At 38.3% G+C, this 14,368-nt stretch overlaps 1 protein-coding gene across 1 annotated transcript; it reads left to right on the forward strand.

Annotated features, from left to right (window-relative positions):
* Positions 1-6,679: 6,679 nt before the first annotated feature.
* Positions 6,680-9,471, forward strand: LOC103715711 (uncharacterized protein DDB_G0286299-like). The gene is made up of 2 exons (XM_008803443.3): positions 6,680-6,925; positions 7,560-9,471. The coding sequence occupies exon 2, from the start codon at positions 7,713-7,715 to the stop codon at positions 9,087-9,089; it is 1,377 nt and encodes a 458-aa protein (XP_008801665.2). The 5' UTR covers positions 6,680-6,925; positions 7,560-7,712; the 3' UTR covers positions 9,090-9,471.
* Positions 9,472-14,368: the final 4,897 nt, after the last annotated feature.

The following is a 14,368-nucleotide window of genomic DNA, read 5'->3' on the forward strand; positions in this document are numbered from 1 at the left end:
TTTTTTAAAATTTATTTAAATGGTTGGACTAAAAATTTTATAAAATTAATAAATCGAATCAGTAAAATTTTAGAATTCTAGATTGGGCTAAACCTATATGTATAAATAACTAGAGGTAGTTCTGGACCGAGTCCACTCAAATTCCACAAAAAAAATCTCATCAGGTTTTTTTTTTCGAGGTTCAGGCCGGCCCACTCCAATATTATTTTGAAAATTTTATAAATAGAAGCTTAGCTTAATCTATAATTTTATATTTTTACTGATTATAAATTTTCATTTTAATCATTCAAATAAAATTTTAATTATTTCTCTTCTCTCGTGTCTCCGTAAGAAGAGGGAAAAAAAGAAGCAGGTCAATTGAATGGCCTCCTCTCTCCTCCGTTGTTGGAATTGGAGAGTCCGCCAGCCGGCGTTGTTTATATTCTTTTATTTTCTCTTTTTATCCGGCTTCCTTGACTCCGTTTAAATATTACTTATATTTTTTTATTTTTTCCTAAATGAGATTAAAATGGGTTAGTATGGCTTTAAGGTCCACGTTTTCCTAACTATGTGTCCACCGAGCCCGACCATCCTGTTTTAATAATTCTTGCGTACAAATATTCCGTCAGGTATAACCAAAGATTAAGCCGATTGGTCGCAGCTCCAAAACTCTTTTTCCACTCACGCCAAATTAGCGTGAGCTACCGTTTTACCAAAAAAAAAAAAAAAACTCGGTTTCCACGTGCCAAGACGCCTTTAATAATTTAGCCGTTCGGGTACTAATCAACCATCAAATAGCCAACTGGAGCCCCAATGGGTTTAGTCCAGCCTGTTTCCTTCAACCCGTGAAAGCCTGCGTCGTGTTTTTGAAATAAGCGTATCCTTGGTCTTCCAAGCCATTATTTTAAAAAAATTAGCATGCTCTTTATTTTAAACAATTCCAAATAGATCTTTTAAATTTTCAAACTATTTTAAACTGATTCTGCTATTTATCTTCATTAATAAAATTATATAACGTGACCATCATATGATAGCATAAATTTGTACTATAATCAAAGTACCCTTCATATTAGTTGTTTATGGATTTAAGTCATAGATCTCAAAGCACTCCAAACGCCATTTATCTGCTCGTGTGGATTTCAAAGCACCCTTAGTATACACCCATGATATAAATTTCATAGTACACTGAATATCTTCATTTATCTGTCTGCATAGATCTCATAGAACCCTTGGTATATGGCCTATAACCCACCATATAGATCTCAAAGCACTCCAAACCTCTTCATTCATCTGCCTGCGTAGATCTTAAAGCATCCTTAGTATATGACCTATAATGAAGAATCATCCAACACAGTTCTCAAAGTACTTCAAATCTCTTCACCCATTCACCTTTGTAGATCTTAAAACATCTTTAGTATATGGTGCATAGTTAAAGCTTACCTATTGCTTAAATTTCAAAGCACTCCCAATCCTATCATTCTCCACTTGCATACATGCCAAAAGCACTCTTAGTATATGGCACATAGTTAAGGATCACTACTGCATAGATCTCGAAACACTCGAAATATTTTTGTTCAAATGATTGCATTGATTTCAAAGCACTTCGAACATCTTCATTCATATGTCTGTACAGATCTCAAAGCAACTTTAGCATATGGCCCGTGGTTAAGGAATACATACTGCACAAATCTCAAAGCACTCAGAACCTCTTCATTCATTGGCTTGCATTAATCTTAAAGCACCATTAGCATATAACCGATAGTTACGGATCACCCACCATGCAAATATTAAAATATACATGACCCTTTCATTTATCTGCTTGCATATATCTCAAAGCACTCTTAGTATACATGACCCATAGTTAAGGATAACCCATCGCATAGATCTTAAAGCGCTCTAAATCTTTCATTTATCCATCTGCATATATCTCAAAGTACCTTTTGTATATGGCCAATAAATAAGGATGACTTGCTGCATAGACCTCAAAGCACTCCAAATCTTTTTATTCATCCATACTTTAAAAAAAGGTGGAGGTATGTAATGGGAGGCTAGCACCATCAGCTAGGGAAGTCGGAGCATCAGTTTGGAACAATTGAGAAACTCGGAAGGTTTGTCTGAAACTTTTCAAAATTGAGAGGATGTTTGAAACAGATCTTAATTAGTTGAGGGGTGCCTATATATATTTATTTTTAAATTTTTAAGATTAAGTCTTTGAATGTTCTACGCTTAGAAACAATTTTCTAAGAAAAACTACTTACGAGATGCTGACTCTAATCTCGGAGTTTGACTTCATTACCAAGGAATAAGGGAAAAAAAACTATACAAAGATAGAAAAGAGAAACGTGCCGAGCCTAATCGGCTAGTACCGCATGTTATCGGAAGGCCAAAAAAACCTTGAAATCCTATCTTAATATATCAAAATATACTCTATTTTTTGAATAAATAAATCTTCACTAGTTTGCTATTAGCTGTATTACAGCTTTGCATCATGCACAATCTCGCCATTACAATATAGATGATATTGGATATCACAGCTGCCACATACTGCATGCATAATTTTAGTATGATGTCACAACTGCCACATATTGTATACACAATCTTGGTATGATATCTCAAATCAATCTCCAAAAATCATAGAATTTGAGTCATATTCAAAATTATTATTTGTATCAAATCATAGGATTTTGCTATTGTATTATACTATATTTGATCCCTAGTATCTTTTCCATAATCATGGGATTTTATTCTTGTATTCTACTATATCTGGGGGTTCAACTTGTATATAAAGTACATTAGTGCTATGAACAAGGCAATTCAAATCATATGTTCAATACAAATTTTTCATCGTATTAGAGTGGGTTTTTTTCTTGATTAGTCAACCCTTCGTTCTTGCTCTCCTATCATCCTCTCGGTGTTTGTTTTTCTTAGCCCTCTATTCTTTATTTGATAATCATGGCCTCTTCTAATGTTATTTCCAATCTTAGGGCTAATATAACATCACTATTCTTTCTCCACTACTCAGATAACCTAGGCATGGTCCTGATCTCTCATGTCTTCACCGGTAATAATTATCCTCTATGGAGGCGTGCCATGAAGACTGCTCCCTTAGCCAAAAATAAAATTGGCTCTATTGATGGCTCGCTTGAGAAGCCTAACAAAAGTTCAGCAACACTTGATGCATGACAACATTGCAACACAACGGTGATAAATTATCCAAAACAACCTCGTGACATGTACTAAGTATCCACACTAAAATTATCTTTTCTTTGATAAATTCTCCAGCTCTTATTGTGCTTTTCTAGCTTCTATTTCCTCTTCTCAGGAATGTAAGTCCTTTTCCTTAATAATGAAAAATGCTCACTAACATGGTGCTATGGCCAATAAAATTAAGGTCTTAGAGTTTAATTACACTTTGGCCGTGATGCCACTTGCACTAAGCAAATATGCCATTAGATGCAAATGGGTATATAAGATCAAATACAAGTCCGATGGTAGTATTGAACGGTATAAAGTAAGACTTATTGCTAAAGGCTACACTTAAGTTGAAGGCTTAGATTACCATGAAACATTCGCTCCTCTTGCCAAATTGATCACAGTTTGTTGTCTTATTGCAATTGCAGCCACCAAACAATGGCATTTGTACTAGCTTGATGGGAATAATGTCTTCATCCATGGTGATTTACATGAAGAAGTTTATATGCAACTACCATCAGATTTTTTTCAAAAGGAGGAGAAAGGAGAACAGTTAGTCTGTTGCCTCAACAAATTATTATATGGTCTTAAATAAGCCTCTCGTAACTAGTTTTCCAAATTCTCCACTACACTACTTCAGGCTGGTTTCAGTCAATCAATTGCCGATTATTCACTCTTTACCCTCAAATCTAAGGGCAACATCACTATTATGCTTGTTTATGTTGTGATATACTCCTGACAGTGATTCTTCTTCCATTGCTTCCACTAAATCTTTCCTCCAAGATCAATTTCGAATTAAAGATCTTGACACACTTAAATACTTTCTAGGCATTGAAGTTGCACGCTCTAGTAAAGATATTTTTCTTTCTCAACATAAATATACTTTAGATATTTTTAAAGATGCAGCTGTTATAGGTGCTAAATCAGCACACACCCAGATGGAGCAAAATTTAAAGTTATCACCTGATGTTGGCAAACCTTTGTATGATCCTAGACCATACAGACACTTTGTAGGTCATTTGATATATCTCATAATCTCTCGTCCAGACATTACCTTTGTTGTCAATCTTCTTAGTTAGTTTATGCAAGCACCATGCCAACCCCATATGGATGCTGGTCTTCGAGTCTTAAGATACCTCAAATCACGCCCTGGCTTTGGTATCCTCCTGCCTGCTTCGAACAACTTTCATCTCAATGCTTATTGTGATGCTGATTAGGCAACTTGTCCTGCTACTCACCGTTTTGTTACAGATTATTGTTGCTTTTTTGGTGATAGTCCTATCTCATGGCGCACAAAGAAACAAAGTATTGTCTCTAGCTCCACCATTGAAGCTGAGTATCGATTAATAGCCTCTACCACTTATGAATTAGTCTGGGTCAAAGCTTTACTCTTTGACTTGCACCATCCTCAACCTATGTCTCTATTATGATAAGCAAACAACACTTCATATTGCTGTCGATCCTGTATTTTATGAGCGGACAAAATATATAAAAATAGATTGTCATGTTGTTCGAAAAAAATACAAGCATAGATAATCCATACTTAGTTCCTTTGAAGTAACAACCAACATGTTGATACTTTTACCAAGGCTTTAGGCTATGATCAGTTTTTTTATCTGCTACGCAAGTTGGATATTACGGATTTACACACACTAACTTGAGGAGGGGGTATTACATGTACAATCTCACCTATTATAGTATAAACGTTATTGGATATCACAGCTATCACATATTATATTCATAATCTTGGTATAATATCACAGTTGTCACATATTACATGCACAATTTTGGTATTATATCTCAGATCAACTTCCAAAAATTATAGGATCTGATGGTTATATTCAAAATTAGTATTTGTATCAAATCATAAGATTTTGCTAGTATATTATACTCTATTCAATTCCTAGTATTTTTTACATAATCATAAGATTGTATTCTTATATTCTACCATATCTGGGGCTCAACTTGTATATAAATTTTTGAAGTCGTGTTATCTTTTTGGATATAGGGATGAACATGATTCATTTTCATTAATTCAATTCTGAAAATGAGTGGTTGTGAAGCCGCTGTTTTTTTTTTTTTAAGGCATTTATCAAAATCGAGAGTGACCTCATCAAGTTGCTCTAAATAGATTATTAAAAAAAATCACATGCGCCCGCACCACGTTCCTCATCAGGAAAAAAAGGTGCATCATTCCACGTTCCTCGTTAGGAGGAAAAAAAAAAAAAAGAGAAAGAAAGAGCATCATCCATTCCAAGTATTTGGCTCGTGCATCGCACATGCACACTGACAATATCAACGAAATATGAAAGGATCAAGAGACCAGTTGAATGATTCAGAAATCATAGACCTTCCTCAGGGTGCTGGACTTTGTAATCCATCGATTTTTAGGATGTCAGAGATCTACATCTAAATCTTTCATTAGATTTTCTTGCCCCAAAAATAGGGATTAGTAGATCAATATCCTATCTCCAATCCATCTAATCTCTCCCTAAATTTAGCCTCTTTACTTCAGCAAGTCTAGTTTCCTGAGAGCCATCTGTCTCCAGCAGCTGCAAATCTGTCTCAATGTGTGCTTGAGACACTTTCAGATGTATTTCCTGGATTCAAGAATCATATTGCGCATAAGTCAAGTTAGGTTACATGGTATCCATGAAAATTCATATTCTTGCTAATCAATTCATGCTAATCAGTCTAGATTGGTGCCATAATACAAACCTATCCTTTGTTGTGTTGAAGAATAAATTTGTATTCTTTCTATATCCAAATATCACCCAATTTAATTTCTACAAGAAGATTTTTTTTTTTAATCTTTTTTCCTTGCTGTATCTTGAAAGGTAGAATCTAGATGATATTTGGGCCATGGGTAGAGATGGTGACTGACGCCCTCCTGATCAGACATGTTTATAGGGAGGCAAATGAGTCCGCTGATTGAATGGCTTCTTATGCGGCCGGTCACTCAGACATCACTTTGTAGATGCAGGGGGAAGAGTTGCCCACGACTCTCTATGATATAATGTTTTCTGATTTTATTAGATGTTTTTGTACTCGCATACTGTGAGACGCCCGTCTAAGTAAAAAAAAAGAAAAGAAGAAGAGAAAGAAAGAAAGAAAAAGGAGGAGGAGGAGGAGATAGAATCTAGATTGGATTTGAAGACTTTTAAAAAATTATAAGATGGATAGACTAATAAATTTGATTTTTATAGGATGTTCAGTATAATTCTGTAAAAAAATATCCAAATATGTTCTAAGCCATAGAAAAATTTTGTGATAAAAATAGATGGCACATTTTTAGTGGTTAATACTTGCGGTACTTGATCATGAGAAAGTGAGATGGTCACAGGGGAATCCACCATGGCCGTACTTGGTTCACATAGTAGTGCCCAGGGGACGGTCATGGAAGCATCATCAAGCATGACACCCTGACAGTTGCACCGTTCCGATGGCGTGACTCGATGAGCCCTTCTTATCAGCGAAGCATTTATGGCCCCCCCCCCCCAACCCCCCGGAAGTCATTTTATTATTTTGTAGTTCTTCTTGACTTAAAAGAGTGCTCTTCCCCCTACTCTCAAATACTTTATTATAGATCCTACTTCCTATAAATGCTATATTCTATAAAGGCTACACCCTCTCTCTCTCACGCGCTGTCTAGTGGAACAAAGCCACGCTGTGTCTCTCTTCCCAACGAGTGGAGAAATCCTTTTTTCGTCTCTCCGTTGTCAAACCCTAAGGGAAAGGAGCCGCTTTCCTTAAGGTAGCTCGCTGCTTCTATTTTTTTTTCTTCTGTGGTTAGAGGTTTTCTCTTTTTTTTTTCCGAGGTTTTTGGTCGTTTAGAGTTGGTTTCTTTTGTGTTTTTTTATGTACGATTGGTTTGTTTTTTTTTCGCTGTTATTTGCTTCAAATCGGGTTTTGGGATGTGAACTAGCTTGCTGAGTTTAAAAGATTGGATTTTGATGTGTTTTTTAGTGGGATTAGGGGTTGGGTTTAGGTGGGTTTTGGGGGAAAGGGGTAGGGTTTCCTTTTTACCCTTTTACCTTGTTCTTTTTGTTTCTTCGGAAGGAAGTGTACCGTGTCCTTTGCTTTTTTGCCTTTTTTTGGGGATTTTAAGTTTAGAACTGGTTTGATGTAGTTCACAACCTGGATTCGGAACAGGTTTTGGATGGTTAGGGTTTTTATGTGTAGAAAGATCTGTATTTTAATTTTTTTTTTTGTTTCGCATGCTGTGCTTTCTGATAATTTCGATTCATGTTCCTTAAAGGAATATCGGTTGTTCATGTCCTTGAGTATTTCTATTTAATTGATCATGCTATTCTTCTCTTGATGACAAAAAAAAAAAAAATCAATGCCTGAATTTTTTAAAGAATGTTTCTTTGCTTGTATTGACTCAGATAAAAGGGGTGCCTTTGTGAATGAAGGTTTGTCTCTTTGTGGTCTGATTGGTTCTGATATTGTGTGGAGGAGATAGTTCAAAAGAAGTGAGGAATTTAACAATATCGTGTTCAGGAAATAGTTTGGAGTAAACTTCATAGGAGAGAGTCACAATGATGAGGCAGGTATCCAGTAGGAACCAGAGGAGCAAGGGATTCAGGGTGAAAAATGTTCTTCAGTTGTGCCTCTTGGCTGCTGTTTGCTTCTGGCTGCTTTACCAGTTGAGGCATTCTTATGATAAGAAAAGGGCATTAGAGGAGAAGAACTTAGGGACTTGGGACAAGCTAGCCGAGAACCAGCCAGAGTTAAAGTTTGGCAGGAAGGATCTCCCTCATGGCAAGGAGAACGTTTCTGGGAGTGAGACCCATGACAAGGAAGAAGACGACGAAGAAGTTGAAGAACAAGATCAGGAAGCCAGACAAGCTTTGGAAGATGAAGAAGCCAGAGGAGATGGAGATGATGAGATAGATGAGCAAGATCAAGAAAGAGCTGATGAGCAAGAGGATCAAGAGAGAGCTGATGAGGTAGCTGAGATTGGAGAAGAATTGACCAATGAAGAAGACAAGGATGGTCAGGGGGAGGAAACAGAACAGTTGGATGACCAAGACCCTGAAGAGGTTTTTTCCCACAAGGCACGTGAAGAAAGTTATAGAAGAGACGATGTATCCAGTGCTGTACGCCGAGAAAATCAAGCAAAAAATTCTGAAGGTGAAGATGGTGATGCAGGTGAGAAAGTAATGGAAAACACTGAGGAGAAAGATGTGGACACAGATGATATGGCTGATGGTGCGGATGATGGTTCCACGGGTAGCAGTCATTCGAGTGTTGGAGCAGCAGATGTTTCCAAGGATAATGTTACAGGTATTGTTTTGGCTGGGAATGAGACCAGCTGGAATGATCATCCAACCATGAATGAGACTGTTATTGAGAAAAAAGGATCAGAGGTTGGATTAAATAATTCAGAGGGGTCTCTTACGAGCAATCAGATCGAATCGCAGGCCAACTCTACGACAGCATCTGTAACTAACAATCATGTAAAAGCACAGGCCAATTCAACAACAGTTGTATCAAGCTATCAAACAAAAACACACAGTAACTCAACGATGGTTGATGCTGTAGCTAACAGTGTGCCTCTCCAGAATGAAACTGCCGGCAGGGACTCAGTTCAAAATCACAACATTAAAGTTGAGATTGAAGCTTCTAAGGAAGATAATAACATCAACTTGAAAAATGTGGTGACAGAAGGGCAGGATGAGAGGTTTAACACGACTGTTGGGCAAGAGGACACCAGAGAGCGCTCCTCTATATTCTTGAGTACAGATGACAAAGTAGATGCAATTCAGGGTGAATCCACTGATCCTTCGCATAAAATGGTCATGAAAGAAGAGAGAGATGCTCGTATAGATCTGCAGACCTTACCTGACATGCGGGACGAAGTAAAGAGAGCATGGGAGATGAAGCTGCAGAGTGATGATGATCTCAGGATGTGAGAGGTTTAGGCATTACTGGATATGGAAGTTGGAAAGCTTAGTAATGTGGCCTTGTTATCTTTGTTTCTGATGGCTTCTTTGATGATATTTCCATGGATACGTGCCAAGCATTCCCATTACGAGGAAGCATAGATGGTGGGATCTGAAGTGTTAATGAAAGAGTTGCTTTACATATATAAAGAACCAAGGGCTGACCTTTTTTTGGGCTGCTGCTTTCTTTCTTCTCTTTTTTTCTGTTGGTTATTATCTCCTGGGCACGTGAGCTTAATTTAATAGGGTTTGGATGAAAAGAGCCGAACTGCTAACCCTACTAATTTCATAAACTATTATGTTGAAAATTCCTATTTTCTTGGTCCCATGAATGGCTAAGTTTCTAGCCTTAATCTGCAGATTTTTATTATTGCTGAAAAATTTCCATGTTTTAGCAACTAGTGAGCATGTTAGGTGTCAATGTTGGTACCATTAGCTTACAGAGCATTAGCTTTATCCATGCCTGCAACTGTTGCTGACTAGTATTCAGGGCTAATGTTGGCTGGAGAATTGAGAGACTGGAGAATCTTATTTCCAAAGCTTCGGTTTGCTTAGCTTTGTAAAGAAATATCTAGGATCTGATTATGTAGTGTGAGTATGGTGGTGACCTAATGTTTCTCTTAACTTCAACCAACTGGTCTCTGTTTTTTGAATTCTACTATGATATAAAGAATGGAGTGATACGCTGCTGCAAGTAGGGAGTAAGTTGATTGTTGAACAACATCCTCCTGAGGAGGAGACTGACCACCTATGGATGCTTCACCCTCTTTTGACCATTTGGAGATTATTTGGCTTGCCAACTAGGTGGCATCTGATAGAAAAACATCATTAATGTTAAAATTGCTCAACTTTGCTGTTCGGTTGGGTTTTCTCTTGGTTTCAGGCGTCCCAAGGCTTAGCCACGTTCTTTCCTTCCCATTCTGACATTGAAGCAGAGGTCTGCAATCGGATCTGCCATCTACAAAGAGATTGCTATGCATCTGTCACAGTTTTGATTCCCCGTAGCTAAATAAAGAACATTTAAGTTTGGCACTGGTACAAGAGCTTCAGACAGAATAAATCCTAGCTTACCAAAAAGAGGGGAAAAAGAAGAGTAAAAAAAAAAGCCAAAAGAAAAAGGCAAGTGTTACTTCGTATCACTTTCAATTTTTTTCTCTTTTTTAAAATAAATAAAAATAAAAATTCTATTTTTTTTATTTTTTAAATATAAATATGTTTGGTATATTTTAAAATAAACAAAGTAATGGTTGCAGTAGTTGTAGCTGGGGTGGCAATGGTATAGGTGGCAAGATTCGTGATGGTATAGCAATGACGACAACGAAGGCAGTTATATAGTGGAGGTGAAATTGGTGATGATGGCGACAACAATTAAGTTAGAGGAGACAATGGTTTAGTGGTAGAGAATGCAATGCCAATGATACCATCGGCTAAGATGGTAAGGGCGTCAATAATTTAGTGGTGTCAATAATGGCAGCTTTGATACGGTAGTTATAATAGTAAGGATAGCAATAGTGATGATAATGGTGATGGTGATGGTGATGATGATAGTGATGGAAGCAGCAGTAGTAGTGGCGGAGATGGTGGTGATCATGATAAAAAATATGAGTTTCTTGCTTTAAAAATATTTAAAGTAGGTATTTCTTATTTTTATTTTTTAAAAATAATGAATATGATATTAAAAAAATAAAAATATTAAAATCAAATATATTATTGATCTTGATTTCTACAATTTTATTTTATAAATAAAGAATAAGGTAGAGAACGAAAGTTAAGATACCAAATAGGATAAAAAATACCTGGAGATTCCAATCTCAGGTCAGCAGCTACGTAGCAGGGATTGCTCCTCTCTGGAGCTTAGTATCAGGCATAGATTGGAGGGATGGCAGATGCACACATTATCGATGATGGGGAGGATTATCTTGGTTCGGCCAGTTCTTACTTCGATCCCTACTTACTTTCTCTCCAACTCTTTTATTCTAGTGGCGTTTCTAAGGACTCTTGAGCTGCTCTTTAGGAACATCATCTAGGGGAGTAGTGGTAGAGACGGTATCCACTTATTGGCATGGGAGGTTGTGTGTCAGTCGACCAGATTGGAAGGTTTGGGGGTGCAATCATTGGTGGTGAGGCGGGAGGCTCTAGCGGTACGTCACGTAGCTAGATTTATGCTAGAGCCCGACAGTATGTGGTCCTTGTTGATGAGGGCCAAGTATGGTCCTTTGTTGCCTGGGACACGGGCTGGCCGTCACCGTTCATCGGTCTGAAGGGAGATGTATGCCAGAACCATGTTGGTGCTTCCGGAGATCAAATGGGCCATTGGGGACGGACGATCTATCGATGTTTTAGAGGACAACTGGGTGACTGAGCAGCCGATCAGTCGTTTGCCGATAATGGTGGATTCGGCGAGGTTGAGTGGATATAGAGTTTGTGACTTGCTGGACCCTTTTGGTGGTCAGTGGAGGGCTGGGCTGATTCGGAAGGTTCTTGGGGAGCAGTTGGCAGAGTTGGTTCTGGCTCTTCCGGTACCAGCCCGAGAGGAGTCTGATAGGTTAGTATGGATGCCATTAGGCCGGACGTGGGTACAAGCTAGGGATCTTCATACTTTGTGCAGTAGGGAGTCAACTCGGCAGATTGAGGGAGGATGGATTTGAAGGATGCGGGTTCACCCGCGTGTGACACTCTTCATCTGGAAGATGGCATGAGGGTGCCTACTGACCAGAAGCTTGCTAGCTCGGCGAGGAGTGCGGGTCACCTAGTTCTGTGAGGTGTGTACAGAGATTGAGGAGACTATTGATCATGCTCTTTTGCAGTGCCCCAGGGCGAGGGAGATATAGAGTAGATCACCTGCACCCTTGCCCCAAGTGGTGGAGTCGGCACAGGATTTGATCCATTTGCTGAGAGTTTCTATGCGGAGCTCCAGATTCTGCAAGGTTGCTTCCGAGGCTGGTGGTGGATAGAGCTGTATTGCAGGCGAGGGAGGTTACCGCAACTACCGCGTTATTCTCTACTGAGATGGCCAGAGATATCTGGAGCACTCTTTTCGCTGTTGTAGCGCCCAGGTTCGCCCTTGTTTCTTAGGTGCCTCCACCTCTTGGTCTTCTCAAAGTGAATTTCGATGGTAGTATGTCGGTAGATGGTGTATCTGGAGGTGTCGGATTCGTAATCAGAGATTCTTTTGGCAGGCTGGTAGCAGCCGGAGATCAACGCACGCCTGGGATCACTGTTGTAGAGGCAGAGCTTCGGGCTGCATGGGAGGAGCTGTCATATGCGAGGAGGTCCCTTGGAGCTGAAAGGGTATATCTCGAGGGGATTCTTCTGTGGTGATTGACTGGATCCGAGATATGGATAGATATGGTGATGCCCATCCTCTCATCAGAGAGACTCATAGGCTGGCTCAGGAGATGAGTGGCTTGCAGGCAGCACGTGTGTTTCGGGAGGCGAACATGGCAGTAGACTGGGTCGCCTCCTTCGTCGCCAGGCACTCCGAAAATTTTCTATTGACATCTACAGGAGACATTCCCTCTTCTTTATACTCTTTACTTTCTCATAATTTGCCAGGTTGTACTTAAGTTAGAGCTATATAAATTGGTGCATTTACCCCAAAAAAAAGGGTTAAAAATAATATTTTTTTTTTGTGGGTTGCAACTTACAAGGTAATACTCTTTAAATAGATGGGAAAAGTACCATTTGCCAAGGATACAAAGGTTCACGTGGCGACTGATGAGCCTCACCATGCTCGGGCAGTGGAGCGGGCGTAGTGACCAGCTGTAGCTTTTTCCATATCAGGATAATGGAACCCATTTTAAGCAGATTTACGTTCTACTATTGTGAAAACTATAAACATACCAGTTCAAGGCAATGTTGTGCCGAACTTTGGATGCGGTAAAAATAACATTACTAACGTGGGCATCCAAAGACCCACTGTAACATTTAATCCTCGTAGAGGCTGGTAGCTTACATGGCAGAGTTACAAAAAAAGAAAAAAAAAAATGTTGGCCAAGTTGATAAAGATTTCAGTTATCTGCAATTGTGACAGCAGGTGCTGACCAAACAATAAATGCGGGTTGGAATGTACCTATTTATAGTTTTTTTTTTCTAAGTATTATACGGTACAGATATAAATACAGATATCTAAAAAATAACAAGTTTCGAAGTGCATCGGACAACTCCCTCTTTCCAACCTAAAGAGTATTTCCAAAGTGATTGGCCATGTATTTACTTCACTAAGAGTGATTGGCCACATATTTACTTCACTAAGCGAACAAAACTCATATGGGGTAGGCACGGCAAAAGAAAATATGAAGCTAATTTTTTTTAATATATTTTTTCTTGCATCTATCTTAAAAAAAAATTAAAAGTTAAATAGGAATAAAAAAATTTCTACTAATAGAGTTCGTTAGTTCTCTAACTTAAAAAAAATGGAAAATTGTACTCGCCAAGAGAGACCATCCGCGAACAAAAACTATCTGCATCATCTTTCTTCTTCGTCAAGCCTTTCCTTCTATCCAGTTTCTTATCAAACCTTCTCTCCCATCCGTAAGGTTTTCATTCTTGTTTTAAGTCTCTTTCTTCCTTCCTTTTGAAAACCGTGTATTGATTTACCTAAAGGTATGTATTGAAATATTGGAAGACTATTTTGCTAAGTATGTATTACCTGACCGTGCAGTGTATATTAGTGAATACAATATTTTGGAAACTATGTATCAAGGTATGTATTAGATTGCTACTAGATGTGCATTAGCAAAAAAATAGAGAAAAGGTTAGAAGCACAACTTCACGAAAAGTAAACTAGTTGGCCATCATCATTCACGCAAGCAGTTCTACTCGCAGATAACTACCGAGTACAAGCATACTCAAAAGTTCAAGGAAGCTCAACCAAACCAAAGACTATATTTGTTGCGAGAATCTACATATTATTACAATTAATGTCAAACTGCAGGATATTGAATACTAGAAGAAAGTTCAACAAACTAATTGGAATTTCAAAAAAGGAAAACTAGAGGATAGATTCAAATGTTGTCTTTCCAAATATCATTTCATCAACCACCAGAGATTCTTAAACACAGAGTAATTCTATAAACAATGGTATATCCTAGTGCTCAGAGTGCTTCTTCTTCTCAAAAATGCCATTGGGACATGTACATGATGTGCCATGAAATGCGTTAGACCAATATAGTGAATCAAGAAGAGGTATGCACAGAATTATCAAAGAATAAGAATAAAATTCAAAACAAAGTGTCAGATGCAAAATT

The sequence above is a fragment of the Phoenix dactylifera genome, unplaced genomic scaffold, assembly GCF_009389715.1.
Source record: "Phoenix dactylifera cultivar Barhee BC4 unplaced genomic scaffold, palm_55x_up_171113_PBpolish2nd_filt_p 000503F, whole genome shotgun sequence".
Lineage (NCBI taxonomy): Eukaryota > Viridiplantae > Streptophyta > Magnoliopsida > Arecales > Arecaceae > Phoenix > Phoenix dactylifera.

Coding starts and splice junctions, on each gene's coding strand:
- LOC103715711 (XM_008803443.3), top strand. CDS start 7,713: ATGATGAGGCAGGTATCCAGTAGGAACCAGAGGAGCAAGGGATTCAGG.